Genomic DNA, 24,977 nt, shown 5'->3' on the forward strand with positions numbered 1-24,977 from the left:
AAGATAAAAGAAATCAGTCATCAATTTCAGGGTATGGGCCATATGTGGTCTTTAATCTTGACAGGGAAAATAAGACATTGCATTTGAAGCCATTTCATGGAAAAAAATATTTACAAGGAGGACTCAGTCCTCACAAACACTGACAATACATTAGTAAAAAACAAAGATGAGAGTTAAGGATTTGAAGTACTTCTGAACCTTAAAAACACGGTGTTCTGATATCCAAACTATCGAGATAAATATATTTATAATATTTATATTATATTTACAGAATACCTTAAATATACAACGTTCATGATGTATTCTATAAACAAATATAAATTACTTAGGCACACTTTTGTCTCAAACAATCATGGGGGTGGTTTTCAAAGGCCATCCTCTAGATTGATGGGAACTTTCACCAAGAAAAATCTCTTCAGTGTTGCAGTGTCATGCCATCCAGAGTGGCTGCACTGCTACTAATCTCAGTATTGGTTGGCCAGCAGTTAGGGGTCATAATGTACACAACCACTTTTTACAGCAGGACTCGAAGCTGGCTTGATTTACACTGCCCACAGACACAGGCGCAGTCCTAAAATGACCTCATGACCCCCTGACTTGCTCCTTTGCAGACTCCTCTTTGCAGATTCTTGTTCAAGTAGGCCTGGTGGAACATCCACCTTATTGCTTACACCTGTTCTCTCCTGCAGGATCTGCAAGGAGGAGGGAGCAAAGGCTGGAGGGAGCAGGAGATGGAGGCGAGTTTAGGACGCAGCCGAGCAAATGGGTCAAGAGTCAGACACGGATGACGTTTATTTCCACACCTTTTTTCTTTTTAAGGTAGACAATCATATAAGGTTCAGAGACGACAAATAGAGAGCAGCTACGATATCTACAAAGAATATACAGTACAAGTGAAATATACATTGATGATACAGCCAACTAAACGCACGCAGTGGGGTGGAGGGGAGGAGTGGCCAGCCGGTATGGCCGGGCAGGGCTTACTATTACAGTCAGTCTATAAGTCCGACTCGGGCATATCCGGCATGTCGGCCATCAAGTAACCAATACCATAACGGCCGTTGGGTGCGGTGTCCGCATCAGGGCCACCGGCGCTGCCGCTCTGCTTGCGGTAGATGCTGTTGCCAGGCATCGGTGAGGGCGCCTCGCTGGGTGACTTGCCTTGGATCAGGCTGGTGTCGTCATCCTCCCCTGGTCGGGCGCTCTCTTTGATGATGCGGCCCTTCTTGTAGGAAACAGTGGAGAGGCCGGTGGTGTTCTCATCAATGATGTTGAAGTAGCGCAGGCCAAAGACCACAGGCACCGGCATGATGGCCATCACCACCAGGGAGATGCAGACGACAATGCCCCACGGAGGGAAGTGCAAAGTCTGCTCTTTGGCCTGGAGGACAAACATGAGAAAAACATGAAGTTGTACAGTTGTAAATATGGAGGACAGCCAGATGACAAGAAGGATTCATTACATATATATGGCATTTATTGTGTCAAATGACACCTCTGCTTTTCCCCGGTAGTGGCATTTTATTTTATTTAGGTCTATTCTAGTGGGGAAGTCTCTATTTCTGGCAAAATATTGTGCTGCAAAAAAAGAAATAAGTGCTTATCGATTAGTCAATCAAGTAAAAATCTTCACAATTCATTAATTTCAGCCTCTCAAATGTGAGTAGTTGCTGCTTTTCTCTGTGTTTATATCATTCCAAATTGAATATCTTTGGTTTCAAGACTTTTGGTTGGACAAACGAAGAATGTGAAGATGTCACCTTGGACGTTATGAAATTGTGATGGGGATTTTACACACATCTTTTTGGTGTAAACTTTAATTTTATAGACTGATTAAGATACTAATCAAAACAATTTTGATGAGAATGATGACTTCAGGTGTCTACTTCGCTATTCACTCAGGTAACTCCGCCTCACTGGACACATGAAGAAGCAAATGCAGGTACACTTACTCCCATTTGGCCTTTGCACCACTTACCAATGGTTTTAAAATGACTCTGTGATCAAACAAGTGCTTGAATGTCTGTAGGGTAGACTACACATCCTGTTGATTGTCTGCGGGTTAAAGGATGCCTGGACATGTGTTTATCAGTGAAAACTTGGTCATTTCCCCCCATTTTTTTTAGCTACTGCCTCATTTACTTTGAACCCTTTAATCTGCTTTTTACCTCTTCCAGGATTACTAAGTAGGAGGACTTCCACCCCCCCATTGATCCCTGGTCTCAGGAGAGACGAGGCGGAGACGTTGACTCACCTCTTCCTGTATCCAGGCACTGTAGCTGGGCGGCGTCATGGTCAGCTGGATGAGGCTGGAGCACAGAAGAACCAGCAGCAGGATGGGCGTGATGTACTTCCACATGTAGTAGTAGAAGCGGTACGGCGTAAAGCCCAGCATGTCCTTCAGGTCTTCAAAGAATCTGAGAGAGCGGCGGCAGCAGCAAAGCAGCATGAGGTGAGATCAAATGTTTGTGGTAAAGAATTCACAATAGTTTTCATGTTCGTTATAAACCTGATGATCTTTATACGTTGTTTATATTTTGCCTTAATGGCTTCATTCAGAAAGTTTGATTTAGACAATATACCGACTCAGGAGTTCCAAAAATAGACTATTTGTCCCCATAAATGGTGGAAGGCGAAGGCTTTGTGTTAACCCTCTGAAGTCACTGTTTCCGTTAAAGCTTGTGAATGAAATTATTTAACTTATTTGCAATATTTAGAAATAAATGGACAAAACCTGCCACACGTGGAGTTTGTAACCCTTCACAGCCAAGGAAGTCTTTATACCAGGTAGAAACAGGTATAGCTCTTATTTTGTGAAAATTTGATTATTGTAAAAGTAGACATTTATAAACAAAAGTATTTTATATTTTAATTATTGTTGAAATCAACAATAATATAAACATAACTGCCAAAATGCAGATGCACATGTGGCTGTAGGTTATTTCCTTTTTTTCAAGCCATAATAAAAACACATCTCAAAATACAGTATGGAAGGGATACTTCAGTTGCGATATTTTAATTTGAAACTTTATTTGATGTAATAGCTGTTTTTTCTAAATAGTTTACAGAGTTAAATTTGCATCAGAAAGTTACTTGTGCTTATTTTTGTACGCTATAAGTTATATGAAGTAATTCGTGAAGGTTAAGGCGATATGCAGATGATGATGATGTTGTGTACTTACTTATCAATCCCATAAACCCAAGCGACTGCCACGTTCTCCAATATGACCACTATGAGCAGAGGCAGAGTAGCCGAGTAGTCGTCGAACATGGCCACGAAGTAGTTCCCTGAGCGCTGAACAAACAGGAGACCAATGGAGAAAGCCATCACACAGCAGCCCACTGCAGGAGAGACACAGTTTGTTAGTCACTGTGCACACTGAGAGATACAGTATGTTACAGTCATGTCAATGTAAAGGTTCACACTCATTGTCAGATAAGGAGGGATGGACACTGTGTAAAAGTATAAGTATAAAAAGCATTAACCTCTGGGCGAAGTCTCATATGGAAACTGCATTGCTGTACATCTTTATGTATAGTAAAAACAGTAGGTGTAGTAATGTTTTATAGTGTACCACAAATTACTGTCATTATTCCCCAACTTACACCCAAAACAGGAGGAGCAGAGATAAACTGAGCAACAGTGGAGCATGCTTAAGTAGAGCGAGACCCATTTAAAGCTGTTTGAGTCAAACGAACAGCAGGATGGCCCACATCTGTTCACTGCACTGTGGAGCAGCCACGAGTCTCATTAATCAAACCGGTTATGTCTCTTCTTCTGGCGGAGCCTTTTTTCCATCCACTCCTGAAGGAATAATTTAATACTGGGAACTTCTGGATACGTTTATTCATTTTCAGTTAAACTGTGTTAGCTTTAGTTCATAGATCTGAATGGAATCAAGTAGCAGAAAAATACTTAATCCACATTGCTGGGGGTTTAAGACTTTGTACAGGCATCATAACTATATAATTATAATACACAGAATTACATGTTTTAAGTCTTTCTGAAATATACATGTTATATTCATCTGCCATGGCATTGCTACAGAAGGAAGTTTGATGTACTCCAATGTCATTTCTTTGTTAATTAACAACCTTAATCATATGAAAATGGGTAAATTATAAATACACATCCCATCCATCTTTGGAGAAGTGTATTTCCTATAGGAGACCAGATTCCACAGACATGCAGGGTTTAAGTTTATCTAAAATAATCTCATCGTCCAACATATAAAAAGTCTGCACGTCCTGCATTCGATCGCTTTTGCAAGATTTTGCAGCCATTACTGCCTCCATACATCCTGCACATACAATCTGTTGGGACCCTTACGACTCATAGAATCGCATTCTCTTTTTAAAACTATAAAATTGCATGCTGAGACACAAAAAGCTGTGTTTGACTTTATGTAAGTAAGAAAAATAGTAAAATGACCCCTCGCTTTTTCAGAGCTCTTCAGTCACCGTGTTAGACAGAACGTGTACGTTTGCCTTTTCACCATCTCTTACCTGTAAGAAATTCCTTGCGGACTTTGAAAGTGTCTATCAGCGGTGTGAGGATGCCCTCGATGGTGCCGAACATGCTGCCCAGGCCGAGGTTGACCAGCATGAGGAAGAACATGACGGACCAGAAAGGCGAGGCTGGGAAGTGGGTCATGGCCTCTGTGAAGGCGATGAAGGCCAAGCCTGTGCCTTGGACCGCCTGTCAGGGGGCAGAGAAGAAGAAGAGGTCAAAAATCCTTCATTTGAGGCAGGATATGTTTACAGTCTTGGTGTTGAGCTAAGCTAACTGGCTGCTAGTGATGGCTTCATATCTACTAATCCTCTCATTGAACTCTCAGAAAATATATTTCCACAAATGTCGAGCTTTTCCTTTAAATACCTTGTTGAGCTCGTCCTCAATGCTGCAGGATTCCAGTCCCAGTTTCTGGTACTCGTCCTCCTTCACCCCTTTGATGATCTCTGTCATCTGGTGGTAGTCCTCAGCACTGACTTGATTAACCTGAGTGAGGTTGATGTGGTGGGGGATCAGGCTCGCTTCGATGCCATTACCCAGCAACGCCACAATCTTATTGGTGTTCCTAAGAAACGGGGCAGAAGTTTTTGATAACTAAACAATCATAAGTTTTAGTTGAATAAAGAATAAAACACGAAAGATCCACTTTGCTTTTCAAAAAGCCACAACCACCATTGGACTGTGTGGTAATTTCACTTTCAGGTCAGCTCTTTGATGGTTTACAGGAAACACAAACGCTGCCTGTAAATATCGAAGTGTGAGATTACGCTCGTACTCACAGTGCCACGCATTTGCTGTTCATGATGTTGGCTTTGAAGCCCAGCACGGCAAACACCACCAGGGTGGCCAGCACGGAGGTGAAGAAATTGATAAAAGACACCAAGACGGCATCGAAGTGGCAGTTGTTGTCCCGCTTGTTGTAGCTGGAGAAGGCGATGACGCCGCCGAAGCCGAGGCCCAGCGCGAAGAAGACCTGCGTGGCCGCCTCTCGCCACACCTTCGCCTCCAACATGATCTCCAGCTTGAAGACGGAGCACCGACAGATTTGGTTTAGTTTAGTAACACAGTGAGCAGTATCATTGAAGGAACACAGCTACATGTGTTTTAATATATACAATATAGGTGTACGTTTTGAGGATGAAAGCGTTTACAGAAACCCGCAAATCACTGAAGACTGATACAGTGATTTCTTTAAGATCACAAAGTTCACCACATCGACCAAATAATTTCACACTGTAGCACATGACAAATTAGGATAAAACGAACAAGAAAATCTTCAATTTAAGGAGACCCCAAAAAGCCTGAAAGACATTTTTTTTTTATCCTGTGTGCACAAGACGATGACAGACATAAAAAAAAAAAATCTTTATATGGAAAAGAAAATAAAGTTATGTATAAACAACACTGAAATGCTTAGCGGATTCATCGATTGGCGACAGCAACAATTACCTGATCAAACTGACAATAATTTTAAATTACTTATCAAGCTACAACGACGTAAGTATTTGCTGGTTCCAGCTTCTCAAGTGTGACGATTTGCTGCTTGACTTGATTTGTATTTGTGTATCACTTGATCAATCTTCCATCATCATTAGGGTCACATGATGACACATATGCCAGTTCCAATCAATGACGGACTGTGAGATGTGTTTGAAAAGTGTAGAAAAAGCAAGTAAGGGGACCTTGAGTTGAGATACTTTTGCTGTTCATACATTTCACGTGTTTTTATATGATTGTAAATATAATATTTTTACATTTTAGACCCTCTGTTGGACAAAACAAGGAAGATATCTGACTTTTTGTAATGTATTTGACAGTTGTAGCCCTACACATAAATATACAGTTGAAAATACATTAAATTAATGTTGTAAATTAGCAGATTTATGCGCAACAGTTAGTGTGTCACATGCTCTTCTTATATGCCGTATATATAAAAGTTACACACAAAAACCCTCTGGGGACAATACAGTTAAAGCTGAAAGTTAAAAGTTGACATTCAGGTCTAATAATCTTCATGATCATACAGTGTGTCCATTTAGTTGCTTTAAAAAGGCATCAACAATCTTTTCTTTTTTCTTCAAATAATTAACATATAATGTCTGTGTGTGTTTTGCAGCCTCTCAGTGCACCACCTTGCTAAATGACAGCTGGTATCTCGACAGTTTCCACCTAGTAGTTTTTTCTATTACAGAGGTCTCAAACTGCTCCGAGCGCAGAGCAGAACACACACGCAGCAGGACTTTTGATGTCTGTGGGTACAACCGACGGCGGTGGCAGAACGTGCTGTTTGAAGTCGTAAGATGTCAGCCTGGCGAGACTGAGCAGACACACGAAACGAGACTGAGAGTCTTCGTCTGTGTTGCTTACATAAAGCCTCAGTAACCCCTCTGTTGCCATGGCGACACGATTCCACAGCCTGAGGTGCCATTGGCCTGTTGCTGCTTGGGGAGACGGCCTATTGCAGTGCAGATTTAATTTTTGACTCCAGACACCTCAAACAATGAGTGGATTCAATTTAACAGTGACTGAGTGATACATACAAAAAAAGATGTTCAGTAGGGAATATTAAATATAAGAAATAACTAGTATTTCTACATTTCTACTATTAATTGGTTTGTTGATCGACAGAAAATTAATAGGCAACTATTGATAATTTTCTTTGTCGTACACAAAGAGGTAGTAAAAATAAAAAGGTTGGTTTAGACTGTTTGCAGGATAAAAGAAAAATCATTTGAAGATGTCACAAAGGGGCTCTGGCAAACTATAATTGGCATTTTTCACTCTTCTATTTCTTTGTCTCCCAACAGCACTGTCGCTCTTAATGGTACTTTCAGAGTTTGTGGAAACGCTGGCTTGAAACGTGCTTTACCTTGGGTGTGAACATGTGTCGAATCCCATCTACGGAGCCCTTCAGGAGCAGAGCCCGAATCAAGAAGCAGATCAACACGAGGTACGGGAACAGGGAGCTGAAGTACATCACCTGCAAGAGAACAGATCATTGTATTAAACGGCACCAAAACGTTTACAGTCGGCCTGTACTTTGATAAAGTCACAAAAACATTAGGTTTAAATCGTAAACCAATGAAGAGCTGCTTTTAAATTAAGTTTCTTTTCATGCCAGTGACCTAGTTTCAAGAGAAGTCAGATTATGTTTTACCTGGTCCAGCACAGACTTAAAATAGACCATTTTAGACCTGCATCTCATATACTGCCACTTGAGCATTTAAAGTTCTGCGCTATGAGACGAGGATAGCTGCTCTTCAGTTCCTGTCAGAAAAATGCTCTTCAGATGATAAGAGTGTGTTTATCTTAAGAAAACTGTTAAAAATAAATACCATCTTCCTGTCTAACTGTGGTGATAATTAGATGATAAGCTTAGCTGAGAGACGAGTTTCAGATTCATTTTAAGCATTTTTTTGTTCTTTTTGTCGTGACTATGACAGTTATGATAAATTTTAAAGAATGTGCCATGAAAGTTTAGTAACTAACATCAGCAGGTGTCCCAGGGCAGAACTCGTAGCCGTTGAGCCTCCGCAAGACCTTTTGTCTCATTATCACACTAATCAGACGTTGGGGCCCCCCTGTCTTTTTTCAGTTGCACACTACACATATTTAACCTGAGGCCCCCTCTGTATAGACAGGATGGTTAAAGGCTGAGGGCAGGACTGACTCAGCTGCTACACTGCAACTTGTGGGTTTCCAGGACTCTCAGTAGGGTGTGGATGCAGACACTGGGAGATGGTTGGGGGTTGAGTCATATGCACAGTCGGTGATTGAGAGAGATTGCGTCTCCTACATGGTGGTCCGTCGTATGTAAAGCCTGAAGCATAATGTCACATCTTAAAGGGGAAGGGATAGTCTGCATTAAAGTAGGATTCATTCATATATTTGAAAGTTTAATCAAGATCTTTGAAGCTTAAGTCTCTAATATGCAAAATACAAAAGTATTTTTGTGAAATTCAGTATGAGATGTTTGCCCCCCCCTGGCTTTGTTTACCAGTAATGTACAGTTTTTGAAATGTAAACATTTTCCATGGCCACAGCAAATTATACTGGGCACCCTGTTCTGTAGTGACTGCAAGTAATTCTTCCTTAAAGCTTGGTCTATTGACCATAGCAGAGACACAAAGATTTATATAATTGTGAAGTAGTGCATTTTAATTGAAATGAACAAGAAAAACAAGAAATAAAATTTAATTTATATGTTATTAGAGCTTTTTCCCTTACGGAGTTAAATGCTTCTCAGGTGAAGATCCCTCAACGTAAAGTCGAAGTTCATGTTTTTACTTTTCTAAGCTCCAGCTCTTGTCAACTCTTTTCTCTTGTTTAAGAACATTGTCGTGGTCAAAGCCAAACAGGCTGCTGCATCCTGTGATAAGCAGATATCTGCCCCTTTATAACCTCAGTGTTATGTTCTAGCAAAGAGGGCACTTGGGGGGGGGGGCAGATAACGTGCTTCTTGTAAAGGTCAGATTCTGCAAACAGCACTGTTATTTTCATAAACTGATACAAGAAGTTAAGATTTCCCCCTGACGACAGAAATACAGAAAACTTTACTGTGATTGACAGGACTTCAGATACTTTCAGTGAATTTTGCCATTTATCAAATCAGTGACAAACCCCCTCTCTCCCCCATTATAAGCCAAAAACCCCTGCCCCCCCCCCCCTTTTTTTGGCTACACTCTTGACAATCAAACCAAGCCAAAAGAGCGCGTATAACCATGGCAACCAAAACAGTCTGATCCCTTTCATGCCCACCCACCCACACATACACACAAATGGGACAGAAATGCAGATCGCGGTGGGGATATTCCTTGGAAAAGGCTTTTGTGTGAACATGGGTGGAGAGGGCATTATTATTCTTTTATACCACACAGCGGCGATTAAACTTCAAAGACACTTGGAGCTGGCCCCCTTCGAGGGAAAGTTCATACCCATTTCTACTCTGGCCAACTCAAAAGGCCGTCCAGAAACACCAGGTAGTTGGAGGACGACCATCTGGCTCAAACTGTACAATTCACCAGTTGCTTGTGCGGTTGCTGTTCAGCTTTTTTTTAAATTTATTTATTTATTTCTAAACAACTAAATATATTAAAATCTTCATTTTAGCAAATCATTTTATTTTCATGATGGCAGTGGAAGGACCTGAACATCATATATGCTAATGCGACGCCCCTGACACAGCAGCAGTCGTGATAGTGACTGTGACAATGATTGTGGTTATCAGTGACATTTCTTGCCAGGCAACAGGATGTGCCACACAGGGGAAATGAGACTGTCTAGCTCTGCAAATCACCGTGGCAGAGGCCGAGATTAAAGCGCCGCTGTTGTCGAAGGCATCCATCTTGTTTTGTCTGTGGCTGTTGTGGTGAATCTGAGGTGCAAAAGACGAGGGCTCAGTGGACCCAAGTGTACAGCGGACAGCTGTTGGGATAAAACCTGAGCTAAGGACAATGTCTCCAGGGATTTAAGGTGGGAAAACTCATTAAGCTAGTGACAGCCACATTTCCCCACACCATCACGAAAATGTAGTTACAGTCTAATAATAGGGTTGTATATACAAATCTGTTACTTCCTACAAAGCTGAATGTTTTCACCTAAAACATTTTAATTCAAAAAAGCTTTCTTGACCAGTTGTTGGCAAGAAAACTACGGCAACACACTGCAGCCATCATGACAAAAATACATCTTGTGATAATAAATCTAAATTTCTTGATGATATTAGGCAATATTATTAGGCAATGATGGATCTTTTCCTCATTGTAATATTTCATATAACAACATACCAACTTATCACGTTTGCTACGTTTTGTTATAATGGGATAAAAAAACACCTTGCAGAAACACTTAATAAAACTTTCCTCGTAATAACGAGGAAATATGTCATAATAACATAAAAAATATCATGTTATACCATAAAAGAGTTTTGTAAAAGTGAAGTTTCTTGTACTAATGAGAAACTGAGCTTTTCTTTTCTTTTGTTTTTTTGTTTCATACATTTGGTTTGTCAGAGTTTCTGTGTTGGAAACAGTTGCCTACAGATGCAGCTGAGACTCAGTTAAACAGTAAATGTTCTGTAAAACCAAAATAATGAGCTATAAGATGCTCAAAAGCCCAAAGGAGCTGTAGAGTTGAGTTTTAATTCTCCATAATTTTGGCTCCATTACAACGACTTGTTTCACTGAGTTAAGCTCATTCAAGATCAAACCTGCAAGACTTTATTCTATTGCAACTGAAATATACTGTGTTAACTTTGACCCCACACTCCGTTGTAACCAAGCCCACGCCTAACATAAGAAGTGCGGATAATACCAAAATCAAATAACTCCTGCATCAAAGCTTACTCTGGGAATTTTATTTAAAAAAAAAAAAGGGCGACCAGTTTTCCCAATTAGCACAGGCTTGACTTTGACCTTGGAAGTGCACCGGCTAATGCTCGTCATGTGATATGAGAAAAGTGTGGAATGATAAAAGATCACCTGTAAAAAAAAAAAAAAAAAAAAAAAAAAAAAAAAAAAAAGGAGATGAGGAGTGGGAGTGAGTTTGCAAGCAAATGCCAACCTTTTGCCAGTGGGCTAATCCTTCCGGATGCTAGTCACGCTACTGTCAGCTTTGCTACACTAAGCTAAAGTAAGCTGAGCCAGGAATCCCACACAAGATCACATGAGCTCCCGGGATCATATCTGAGACTGTATGATTAGAAAAAAAATTGCCAAGTCACATTACAGGAGTCACTCACCAGCACTGTCTTTAGACCAGGCACCCATACCATTTCCCCTCAGTAAGCCTTTACTTTAAAGTGAGCTAATTATGTATGAGAGGATTTTCAAAACACTTGGCAAGAAATGGCCTTTTGTTTCTGTCACTGCTCCCCATTTCAAAGGGCACAAGAGTTATATTTATGTTCTTATCAAGGCCAAGCTGCCAGGATTGCCAGGCAGCTGTAGTAGGCCGTTTTCCTCTGTTCTCCACCTCTCTGGCTCCCACGAACCAACTCCTCTTCTGCCTAATTCCCTTCCTTGTTAAAATCCCATTTCTCCAATTAATTTTGCCAGTGGAGACCTAAAGTGGTGACTGCAGAAACTACAGAGGAAACTAAAAATGCTAACAAAAGTTTTCCTTACCTTCCCAGAGGACTGGATTCCCTTGATCATGGCAAGGCAAACCATGAACCAGGCAACCAGCAGGCACACTGTCATCTTCCAGTTGAGTCCTCCACCCTCGGAGATGCTGTTAGAGATGTCCAGGGCCTCGCGGTACCAGTAGTAGGTGGTGGCCGAGCTCTTCTCGCACTCTGGCTCCACATCTACGGACAAAACGGTAGCAGTTAACACCTCCGTCTTGCTGTGCACCTCTTTACTAAAAATTAGCCGCAATGTCTGTGTTTTACCGAACAAGCACTTGGGTCTTACATGTACTGGTCTTGTTCTTGACGAGCGGACACTCATTCCACGGCAGAGGTTGCTGGAAGGACTGGGAGAAGTAGAAGAGACTCCAGCTGATGATGACATTGTAGTAGAGAGCCACAAAGAAGCACACCTGCAGGTAAAAGACACAAGTTCACTTCAGACTCTCAAAACCAAAAACATAGAACATATATATATATATATATATATATATATATATACATACATGTATATATATGTCCTCATTTCATCATAAACAGCATCAAAAATGATCTTGACTTTTCTGTTGTTGCGACAAGACGGCGCTTTAATTTCTGGCTGAAGAGTAACAAAGTAATGCTCTACTTATGTTTTGTTAATTTGTGACTTAAAGCTCCATATTTTACACTTTCCCTGTGTTTTATTTTGAAGTGTTGATCCATAAGAAGATATATTTGTAGTTTTGAGACCCAAAAACCACCTGAATGTAGTTTTACATCTCCTCTCTCAGGCTTCTCTCTGGAGCTCTAGTAACAACAGGACACTCGGCCAATCAGAAGAGAGGAGGTTCTGACTCTCTCTTGTGATTGGCTGAGTGTTTTCTGAGTGATTTAATAAAAATATAGCAGATTTCAGAGAAACCAAATCCTGCAAAGTTGGATGGTGGGTCCAGGTGGGCGGGGCTTAGGAAATGGCTGAGAGCATTGACTGCTTTGTTGTGACATCACAAAGTTACATAAGTCCTGACGGCTGGTTTTAAGGCTCAGTTTCTGAATACAGGCTGTGTGCATTTCTCTGTGGACTGAGCGCTTTGATACTTTCATAGTATTAATATAGAACCTAGAGCTGCTTTATAATTAAAAAAAGACATGGAAATCTCATTTTATACGATATAGAACCTTTAAAGTTGAAATTTGACAGATCATGCACCTTTTTTGAGTTATTCTTAGTGGTACTTGTGCAGCTGTTGTTATTTCTTTTTAAAGAAACAGCTGTTGCTGCTGCTCGAAACAGAAACTACATCACTTTCTTTGTACCAGATCATTTTCCCCAAGAAAGGTTTATGAGACACCAGAGATGCCATAAGTTGTTTTCAGGCCACATTTGTTTTTGTTTTTTTTACATACAGGATTTGTTCCAAAGAATCCTTCATGTGTTTTGTTTTAAAATGAAATATTAAATCATCTTAGGTAAGAAAACTAAAAAAAAAAACCCAAAAACCAAAATAAAAACAAACCAAAAACTGCCTGATTTATTTTATGTTTTTACCGTTGCTTTTATTTCATTCATTACTGTAGCATAATGATTACCTACTAATGTTCATACCACTGCTACACTGTGTGTACTGGTTGAACTAATACAGACTCCGATGTCTGACTCACCACACAGCTGGCAAAGCCGATGCCCCCCAGCCGAGGGCTGATGTAGTTCCAAACCCCGATGCTGCCCCTGCGGATCCGCTGTCCCACGGCTAGCTCCAGGAAGAACAGCGGGATGCCAATCAATATCAGCAGGATGAGATAGGGCACCAGGTACGCTCCTGCCAATGCAAACAATACAGACAGCGAGTTAGACGAAGGGCATGCAAGGAGGGGAAACTGTGTCATCAGAGAACTGAGGTGACACCATTTCAGTTCCTGAAAGCAGCCTGCAAGCACATGGGAACAAACTGGTGTTTTTTTTTTATTTTTTTATTTTATTTTCTCTCTCTAACTGCAACATGCTGTGTACAAACTCACACACACACACACACACACACACACACACTTAAACTTTAACTATACTTCTGCCTAATGCCTCCCTGCTGGAGACACATTTGCCTAAAAATACATAAAACACACAGCAGCCTCAATGATTATCTCCCTCACACACACACACACACACACACACACACACACACTGAAATTACTATACACACATCTGCTGAGCTGCAGCTTGTCTCCCACCTAATGCACCCCCCTTGGTGCATGTGGTGCAGTCAAATAATTCAGGAAACAGACAAAGATACTGAAGTCTGAAATTAGCTAAATTACTGTGGGTCACATTACAAAGATGACGTCCCTCTGTAGAATTACGGTTTCAGGGTGAATGACTAACATTAAGACAGGCTGTAATATTGTGGTGCAGTAAAATACAGAAGGGGACACTTCTCTTGTGATGGTCAGAGTACACACAAGCAGTAACACTGTCAGGCACATGACGGTAGGAAGAGGACGAGAGAACCTAAAACTCTTTGTTGAAGGGAAATGGCCAGTGGTGTGTTCAGTGGCACAAGATGTTTTTGAATAATGTGCCTTTTATTTTCCTGTTACATTACGCACACAGTACGTTCCATGCAGAGTGTAGGTTTTCTTTGTTTTCCTCACATGAGATTCAAGTTCTAACGTGTGTTGAAGGTTTTCGGGACACAGCGATAGCGTATGTGTGTAGATGAGATCAAAACGAAGGCCGAGTTCGAAGATGGGTGTGGTCTGACCCATGGGTGCTCAGTAGTAAGGACTACTGAGTCAGAACGTCAACACGATCCCATGTAAGATGGTGTCTAGTTTCAAAACTGGTGGAAAAAAAACAGACAATCTTTTCTTGAAAACACTTTTTGAAGTGATATTTTAAGAGTGATGCAATGCTTCATCAACAAAGATTTTATTTCTTTTTTTAAATCCCCCTTTGTGCCCTCTTTTTTTCCTCTCATGGGCTAAACCACAACATCAAACGATAACATGGTAGGGCGACGTACTACAGTGTTTACTCTGAGTCACTGATGACAACATGAACACTTCCACCATGGGTGTATTGTTTTTAGGATTAGTTTCATCCCTGTTTCAACAGAGTTTATTGTTTCATCTGGCAGGACGTTCGTTCAGATCCTTTCCTGAGTCCCTGCTGTCCCTCCCAGGTTTGGATTGGATGGGAGGGGTCACAGACAGGAAGTGAATGTGTGTGTGTGTCTATCTGTTGTTTTAAGTGTGTGAATGTTTGTGTATGTACAGTATATGAAGTGGTTTCTAATATTAAAACATCTAATTCTGGTTCACTGAGTACACAGTTCAGTCTGGGGAGAAGCTTTGACATCAGTCGGCATCAAAACCTCCTCTGGTCTCCATTGTCTTTTTAAAACCTTCAACAGCCTCCCTTGGATATTCAAACACTTTGACAGCACTTTGAGAAGCCTGATAAGAGCGCATGGCATCTTATCTTAAAATAGTTTTCTCTTCACTCGTAGTATGAAGGTAAAACGCTTGTTTATCCAGTCTAGGCAGTGCCACATGCAAAGGTGTGTGGATGATTTGCGTACATGTGGTATGTGATTAATCATCTAATCAAAATTACCTTAAGTATTGTTTGAGTAGATTTTTTTTATTAGCTGGAGGAGAAATTAACTGAGAGACAAAACACAGGACAATGCCCAGAGGTTTCTCGTACACTGTGTGATCAAAGTATACGATCTTTGTCTCTGAAAATATTTGGCTGAGCAGGTTTTGACGTGGATTACTGCCAAAATGTTCCAAACTCAAGCTTAGGTACATATGCAAATGACATGGGTGTGCACAAGTTGCAAGGCACAGTTTTCAACATTGAAACACTTTTATTTTTAACCTGAGGTGACACCAGAGCAAAGTTTGAACCAAGCAGGGAGGAAACCGCAAATACAAAGACTAAAGTAAGAAACACAAGATCAAAGAAAACTCAGCGTCTACAGCTCAAGTAAATCTATGAGGCTGTACACAGTCCTTTTGAGCTAGAAGCTAACATCAGTACGCTAACTGCTAAATGCTCACAACAACTGATGTTCAATAGCTGTAATGTTTACTATCTTAGTTTAAAATGTTAGCATGCTAATCAAAATTACGTGAGCGGTAGATCAGAATTAATGCTTCTGGTCACCGATCATCTTAAAACAGATCAGCTGTGGTTAATCTGTGGCTGAGACAAGCTCTGTGCTCACTGCGCCGGTGCGTGGCAGGCCACCAAAACAGAGAGTGAGACAGTGAGGCTGATATAACATATACGCCATCTGCAATGCATGTCAAAAAATTATCGGTATCGTCCGTGGATCGGCCGATCTCACCCATAGATGATCGGTATCGGCGGCCAAAAAACTCGATCACGGTATCCCTAGTGTAAAGATGTTGAAACTGAAACTGCAATACAAACGTCCACAATCTTGCGTCACAATACTGAATTATTCAGAATTCAAACTCCGGTACAAATGTGGAAATCTGTGTATAACAGACTTTGTCTTGTGCTCCAGCTTATTGTTGTTTTACTTTTTCATCTATGACAGTAAACTGAATATTGTTGAGTTTTGCAAAGGTCTGATAAAACACTAAATTCATACATCACCAGATTTACGTAGCTTAAGTTTTTTTTATTTTTTATAGAGGCACTGCAGCAGACTTGGAGCACAAAGACTCCCTCTGTACTCACCACACTGCCATAAAAGGAAATAGTAAGTAGTAACAGTAAGGAGATTAAAGGTAAAGACGTTCGTAAAGATGATGCACATAAAGTATGTTCCTGCTGTGGGTGGATAAAAGATACAGCACACACACAATCAAAAATACACTTTCACACAAACACACACACACACACAGACACAGACACGCACACACACAGACCAGCCCTTCAGCCTCAGATCTGACATTTTAATCTAATTACAGTCAAACGCAGCAGGGTGATCAGAGCTGTTTAAAACAGACCTGAAAACATGGCAGGGTCAAAAGATTTGAGCTGAAACGCCCACATACACACACACACGCAAACACACACATTAACAGATACTAACAGATGGATCTTATGCAAATGATGCACAGGAACACACTTGTAAGAACATGATTCACTGTATGGATACACATACACGGTCATGTTTGCGTCACTTCAGAGGTCATTACATTGACTTACATTCATTTCCTGGAGACTTACCGCAACCATAAACATAATCACAACTTGCCTAACCCCAATCCAACTTACCTTGACCTTAAACCAAGTCCTCACCCTCAAACTGAAGGATAAAACTCCAAGCTCGAAAACTTTTCTCTACCTCACACCAAAGATCCCCCGTCCACTGCCCTTCTCCCCCATCACTATCTCACCTACCGCCCACGTTTACCCTGTGATGTCGTGAAGAACTTCACGTTGAATTTATAAAATCAACTCATTTCTTTGACGCTGCCCCCCCTAGATTTCTTACTGTGAACTAGATTTACTACATTAGTATTTAATAATTAGATCAGTGCTGTCGTTGTGTTTTTCATTTCTACTGATCAACACAAGTTTCTGTTCAGTTTTAGTCACGAGGAGTTTTCACAAGAAAGAATATGATTTTTTTTTTACTTATTTGTGTGTGTGTGTGTGTGTGTGTGTGTGTGTGTGTGTGTGTGTGTGTGTGTGTGTGTGTGTGTGTGTGTGTGTGTGTCATCCCAGATGGGATTACATAACACACAATGTATAAACAAAGGCCTTGCTGCATACTAGTGCTGGGCGATAGGGTTGGAAGTCAGTAACACAATGCTGTAATATTTCATGATACCAACGTAGCAAATCTATGCAAACTCACATATAAAATAATCAAATGAATGTTCATTTAAATGTCCTGCAGCCTATTGCAGTGTTACACTTTAAAACACTTCAAATATGTAGATATTTAATTACTCATTTAGTTAAGAAACACTCATTTGTGTAAATGCTATCACAATATGATCTTATCAATATAATGTATACATACATAGTCCAGCCCCACTGCATAGCACATACTACGCATGTCCCTAGACTTGTGATTATACCTTGATAATAACATAATACTGTATGTAATAATGAAAAATTAAAAGACAGTATATTATAAAGATTGGTTTTAAACAACCTACTGAATTTTAGGGACTTTTCCTTGTGTGTTTTAGAGACGCTGAACTAGATGAGGAACCATTGTTGTTGTGGCTCTGTCAAGCCCATTGAGACACTGTATCTGATAATACACCTGACTTGGATTGAGGGTTTCTATCCCGTCTGGCCAACCTCTCTGAGACGGTTTCATTTAATCAGCTTTCTCCAGACAGTCAATGGCTTTACATAATCTCCAGGTGGGAAGTGCAGCACCTTATCACTTTCCCGGAACATGTACACGGTCCAAGTATAAACCCTGCAGTGAGTCCTCATCGGGAGCGACTCATGTAGTAAGCGTACGGCATTCTGGGAAATGTGGTTTTGATTGCAGGAGGGTTAAATGTTGCCATTACCTTATTACACTACAATCGAGAGCATCGGAGCTGCTCACAGAATGATTCCCTGCATGTTGACGGCAGTGTCACTACCTTATATGTTGCGTTCAGCTGTTTTTTATGTTTGTGAAATGTTGCAGACTGCACACCGGCACAGACACAGACGGTCACATGACTCACGTGTCGACCCTGAAGGTCACTCAGCAGTCTGGTTTTGACAGACGACTACAAAATAGGAAGGACTCTGCTTCTCCTTCGCTCTTAAACTCAAGCAGGAAGTGCTGCACTTACGAAAATATACATGTACATGTATCTGTTTGGTGCATGTTGATTCTAGATATGTACTTAAGGAGTGATCATGAGGAGTGTGTTTAGTTTCCAACCCGATGATGAATTTGGACTTTGTGGCTGTTCTTCCTTACAACAACATTTCTTAACATAGCAGTTTTTGACATGCAAATTCATTCAAGAGACACAGGAATAAATAATGCGTCTATTTTGAGAACTCTATGATATTGACTCTCACACTCCATTAGCAAACGCTTTGATTCTGAATAGATGTTTAGACAGGATCTTGTACCCACATTGTAGAGTGTAAATACGGTGTCATAATAAACGCTGCATGATCATTTTGTGAAGCTGGGACTTAAATATCATTGAAGCTGTTTACAAAGATCTCTCAGTTGTTAATATGCATATTAAAAATACACCGAGAAGTCCAGGTCTACGGCTCCGCTAGGACATAGAAGCAAATCACATAGATGGTTTCTTTACAGACCCTCAGAAAGTAGAAGTATAGTCGTCCTGAAGCATTTTTTTTGGTTATTTGTTTTAATGTGAATTTACATCCTCGGTTTGACAGCTGGCTGCGTGTCAGCACAGTGAAATACTTGCTGGTTTACTGCAGGTTCATTTTAATGTTATTAATTTTGTAACTGAAGTCTATTCTGCTGCTTTGCTGTGCTCTCTTTAAATGGCACTTCTGGTTGATTACATCTGCAGTTTTAATTTTCATTGTTGCCGCCCTCATTTCACTGTGTTTCTGTTGGGGAAAGACACTTGAGCTGTCATGGGCTCAGACAGACCTTGTGCAATTTTGACCTACTCCTCTTACCGTAGCCTCCCTGTCCAATGAGCTCCATTTCCTGACATCTCGGGTGCTATCACTTTTGCTTTTTTTTTTGTTAGCTATCACTTGGCTAATCTTGGCTAACCTGTTTCATCATCTTAACTCTTCTCGCCCCACTTGACCTTGTTGCAGCACTGTTTTTGTATTTCTAGATTTGAGTGAGTGTTAGCTGGACAAAAAAAAAAAAAATCATGGAACAAACTATGAAATATTAAAATAAGATCCAAGGTGTAATAATCTGGATTGGTCCTTGATGCAGATTAGAAACAGATTATTTGAATTATTTTTCTGTTCCTTGTACATTTCTTAGTTTTTTAGCTATGACTTGTTTCAAGTTAGCAAATGCTAACCATCAACAGTGGAAGGAATTCTTGTGATTATCTTGCTGTGTGTGCGGTTGTCAGCTCAAATGTGCAAAGTGAAACTGTAAACGAGGACTGCTGGTCAGTAACTCACCCCCTCCGTTCTTCTGACACAGGTAGGGGAACCTCCAGACGTTACCCAGGCCTACAGAGAAGCCAACCTGGGCCAGGATGTACTGGAGCTTGCTGTTCCAGGCCGGGCGTTCCTCCTCCTCGCCGTCCGAACCCCCTTCCTCCACGTCGCACTCTTTCCCTTCCCCTTCATGGTTGTTGACGATCAGCGAGCTCTTCTTGAAGGAATCGTCGCAGGCGTCCTCGTTGGAAAGCAGGTCTTTGACAGACTCTGTGACATCGTCGTCAAGCTCTCTCTTGACGGCCTTGCTGTTTTTGGGCATTTGATAAAGCAATCAAGGGCGAAGGGTGGAAAGTCTTTTCGGTTGGCGGGGCTGGAAGAGCAGTGCCGGCGTCTGTGAAAAGTCACTTTTTGTTGTTTTGTCTTTACACAGCTCCAAGTTGGATGGTGTCTGGGTTCAAAGGCCCGTGGGGTTTAAAGACAGTTTGTGGAGGTGGAGTGATGAAGTGGTTTATTTCTTCATTATCACCAAATGTCTGTGGCACAGAAAAGAAACACTTCAGTCAGTGAACAGGAAATCAAAGTGACAATTCTGACAGAGGCCGTGCCACGGCAAAACCACATTTCATGATTTGCCGCTTCGGAGGCGAGTCATCAGTGACGTTTGACTTAAATTTCCCTCCACAAGTAGCTGACTGACAGGTTTCACTCTGAATTAACCCTGCACAGCCAAAAACATGCAAACTTTAGCAAATGAAGACAGAAGTTGACTTTTTTTTTTAAACCCCCCTTCTTTAAAGATTTAAATGGAAATGAAACCTAAACACAGATTAAAATGCTCCAGTCCAATTTTTAATAATACTTTTGTTCTGTATAAAATAGATCCCCACATCGTTCACACCATCTTATCTGACTTTTAAGTCCACACAAAGAATTACTGCTTTATCCGGTGATGCAGAGTTATTTCTCACATGGAAATCACATGGCTGATTGGGGCAACAAATGAATGAGGATCTTTTTGTTGTAAGTTAGTGTTCTGGGAAGAAGGAGGAGAAGGCCTGGGAACATTATCCTGGTTGACTGAGACAGTGACAGGTCGGGGTATGGAGAATATCGCGTTTCCAGCCTCCTGAATAATTGAAGGGAGGAGGCCATTTGCATACGAACCCAAACACTCCTTCTCTCCGCAGCTCTCGGGGGTATGGGGAAAGCCCCTCAAATGTGAGAGGGTATCAACTTTCAAAATAAAGACGAGAGGAGGGATGTGAGCAGACATGCGGTGGTTGCATCAGTAAAAATGTGCGGGAAAGCATGAAGCATGATTGGTTTTAATCTCGTTTTTTTTTTTTTTTTTGTCCTACAAAACAAAAGACGCAACGTGCACATGTAATGCCACTTTCTATGATTCACACTGTAAACGACATCGGGAAACATTCAAGGGTGTGGACACTGTCCACCCAGAGGCGGGTGAAGGTGCGCAGCATTTTGGATTTCAGCATCATCACAGCGTCTTTTGCATTTCTGCAAAATTGCAACCTTATAAATATTTTTCATTAAAACGCATCACCGATGTGAAGAAAAAAATATATATTCCGATGCGACCATGTTGCAGTAACAACATGCCCATCCAACATTCACCATCCAGCGGATTAAGTGATTAATAGATTTCCTTTACCGCTTCCAGATTAGCCTGGTTTGCATGAGGCAAAGGGCCGTCGTTTCATAATCCACTGAACGCAACACAGCAGCCACAAGGACCGCCGATGCTGAGCACCCTCCACTGCAGTTATAATAGAGGCTGCAATAAGAAATAATATCGCCATTATTGTATTCAAATTAAAGGATGAGTGGACGCACAAAGGGATAAAAAAGACAGGGCTTTACCATTGTTCTTTTTTTCTGCCGGCACAAGATTCACTCAGGAATGATGAGTCAAACAACGGACAGGTTTACAATGAGAAAAATGCGGATGGAGAAAGGAATTTAAAAAAGAAAAAACACAAACAAACCAACAAGTCACACCAGTGCCCGCCATGTGCTCGTTGTTCTATCCGGGCACAATTAGTTCTCAAAGAAATCGGCATAAATTACTGTCCTCCCTCCCTTCCGCCCAGTCTTCATGACATCCATGTGAAGTGTTTCATCATTCACTGGCCAGCCACATCCTGCGCACTGGTACCCTGGTAGTCAGCCTCTCTCACGCACACACACACACACACACACACACACACACAAGCACAGAGACAGACAGACACACACACACACACACAGACACACACAAAATGCAATATTTGAATTATAGGGCTGCTCACTCACCTGTGCGGAATAACAGTCGTCCTCTTCAGAAACGCCGCGTCTCAAGGAATGAAATTGTGAGAGCACATGCACGGGGCAGACATTCTCACTTGTTTCTATAAGGACCAGTCCTGCCGGTGTTGTACTGCTGACTCCAGCTCGGTGACTCTAGATATCAGCCCGAGAAGACGGCACGCTGAGGAGGAGGAGGGAGGGGGGGTGCTCCGCCTCCGAGGGACCTATATCACACCGGTTCCTCACTATTTATCCACGCTATATCTTACCTAATGTAAATTAAACATTTACTTTACACCACTGCACTTTAGACTTCTTGGCATGTTTAATATTTATAGTGAAAATTGTGTATTTATTTTCTTTTATCACCCGTTTCTACTTGGTACGCTCCACTACTACAGGAAGGGGGCCGGCTCATGGATGGATGCAATGTGCCTCTGTTTATAAACGCTCATTTCCCTCACTGCATATTTATTCATTTCGGAATTAAATCGTTTTATTATCACACGAAATTTTCATAACATTAAACACACGGTATCTGAATTTTTAACTCTATTAAAAAAAAGAGAAAATTTGGTCAAGGTCGACATCAGCGCGTCATCCAACCACGCAACCCACGAGCTTATTGCGTGAAAAAAAAATGTACATACAGGTCAGACGCGACAGAAACCTGTTCCCTAAATCAGAGAGAGGAAAAAAAATGTGAATTATTCCTTTAATATGTCGGTAATACAGCTTATTTCAAACATATTAATTAGACAAAGACCCATTATGTCAGTGATGATTTTAATTGGATTTGATAAATAATTGTTCTGTTGCCTCTGGAACAATTTCATTGACTTGGCTCCTCTCTGGACAAGACAGCAAACTAACCCACAGTGTGTAGTAGACTAATCATAAAGAAAGTACAGCATACTGCATATACAATAATACAATATAAAGAAGCATTGCAATAACTTATGAGCCACATAACAACCCTTGGACAGTACATAAAATGTCATTTCTGGGGCACGTGGTTGCATATAGTTATAGTTAGTTGTATAGTTATGTATGGCTATATGTTCTTAAGAATATAGGTTTTATCAGATGTGACCAAACCAAAAGTAACAATTGGACAGTACATTAACATAAGTACATTTTGAAATATTTGTACTTTAATTGTGTATTTCCATTTTATGCTACATTTTATTTAAAAAAAATAATAATTACTGTAATTTTTATTGGGTAATATTTACTTTGCTGACAATCATTTTATACAGGCATGAATTAAGTGAAAGAACAGTATAGAAGTAGGTAAAATTAGCTGCACCTGGACCAGATACAACAGTAGAATACACAGATACAACACAGCACTATCTAATAATATGGCATTTTTCTGCATGAGTACTTTTACTTTTGATATTTAAAGTACATTTTGCTGATAATACAGCTGAACTTTGTGACTTTCAGTGTACTTTTACATCATTATACTGTTACTCAACTCAGGTAGAGTATTGACCTACCATAAAATACAAGTTACTATTGAACAAAGAGGCAGTGTTGGTGCTTGTTGGATTATTTAATTGATTCCATGACCTTCATCTGGCAAAGTTGTGATAATAAAGGCTGAAATCAAATGATAGAATCAGCTGAGAGACTCTGGGTCCACCTTCTCTGTGTTACATAAAATGAATGTTTTCATGTGAACATTAACCTACATGCTCCTCCGCTTACTGGATTATATGAAAGTATTGAGCCGTTATTTTTCTTTTGTATGGGGTGTGAAAAACTTGTTAAATGTTAAATTGTACACAGAGCGTCTTAGGTTAAGGCTAGGCAGTTAAAAACATGGTCAAAGCACAATTGTTAAGTGAGAAAACCTGAGCTAAAACCTCACAATGAAAGTGTATGACTCAGAAGACGTCGTTGGAGGGAAATATGTAAGTACACTCATCCACCTCCCCATCACGTCTTCATACAATCTGTCTGTAATGGAAAACTGTCTTTATTTCACTTTTTCTTTTTTCCATCTCAACAAATTTCTTAATTTTACCAAAATATAAGAATACATCTGCTGAGACATTGTTCCTTTGTGGCATTTAAAAAAAAAAAAAAGATACTGTTCAGTTTAAGGGATTAGAAGTTTATTGAAACTTGGTTTTGAAATCTTGAAGGACAGCAACATGTAGTATCTCGGTTTGATAACAGAAGAAGTTTTATTATATATTCTTCTTATTATTTTATATTTATATTCTGTGAGAGAAATAAGGAGATCTTTCTGAGACAATGGGAGACACGAATCACCTTCACCACTAACAACTGAGACTCTCTCTTCATGCTCTAAATCTAGTGATAATACAAAGGCAGACACTTATAGCCCACTTGTTTCCCATGTTTCATTTATATTGGTTTTCCTTTTCGTTTGTAAAATATCTTTAACTTGTCCCACATAAAAAGCGACATTGTGCAACATACGCACAGGTCCCAACTTGTCAAAATGAAAGGAAAATGACACATTTAAGGTGATGTAACTTGAATGTCATTGATCACCTGTGAGATGATAAGTTCACTGTTTCCTGATTTTGATGAGTCAAATTTCCAGAAGAGGGGACTAAGTGCCCTACTTTGTGATTTCTCTGGAAAGCTGTGCTTGATATTTTTTGGCATGGAAGGAGGGACAGACCAACACCACCCACGTCCATGTCCTGAGTTACCCCAGTGCCTCGTATGATGTCCACCCACTGTGTGTTTCAGGGGCACCAAGAGCATCACAGATAAGTCGTCAGTAGGTCTTTGCCAGGCACAAATGTGTGTGTGTGCGTGTGTGTGTGAGAGAGAGAGAGAGAGAGAGAGTGTGTGTACTGGATGCTCACACAAATCCTGTTATTTCCAGTTAATTGCACTTACCACTGCTCTTTACAACTCTGCTCTGGTGAAGGATGAAGAGTATCTCAGACATGGTGTTGTGGATCTCGGTGCTCCTAACACGAACATATAGCCTGTAGTCCTCA

At 40.6% G+C, this 24,977-nt stretch overlaps 1 protein-coding gene across 1 annotated transcript; it reads right to left on the reverse strand.

Annotated features, from left to right (window-relative positions):
- Positions 1 to 42: 42 nt before the first annotated feature.
- slc6a15 (solute carrier family 6 member 15) lies at positions 43 to 22,103 on the reverse strand. Its single transcript, XM_022746262.1, has 12 exons — positions 21,994 to 22,103; positions 19,699 to 20,213; positions 13,281 to 13,438; positions 11,926 to 12,052; positions 11,638 to 11,819; positions 7,383 to 7,493; positions 5,293 to 5,534; positions 4,880 to 5,078; positions 4,507 to 4,699; positions 3,183 to 3,342; positions 2,255 to 2,417; positions 43 to 1,381 (listed from the first exon to the last, which is right to left on the reverse strand). The coding sequence occupies exons 2-12, from the start codon at positions 19,997 to 19,999 to the stop codon at positions 998 to 1,000; spliced, it is 2,220 nt and encodes a 739-aa protein (XP_022601983.1). The 5' UTR covers positions 20,000 to 20,213; positions 21,994 to 22,103; the 3' UTR covers positions 43 to 997.
- Positions 22,104 to 24,977: the final 2,874 nt, after the last annotated feature.

The sequence above is a fragment of the Seriola dumerili genome, unplaced genomic scaffold, assembly GCF_002260705.1.
Source record: "Seriola dumerili isolate Sdu_G_001 unplaced genomic scaffold, Sdu_1.0 BDQW01000097.1, whole genome shotgun sequence".
NCBI lineage: Eukaryota > Metazoa > Chordata > Actinopteri > Carangiformes > Carangidae > Seriola > Seriola dumerili.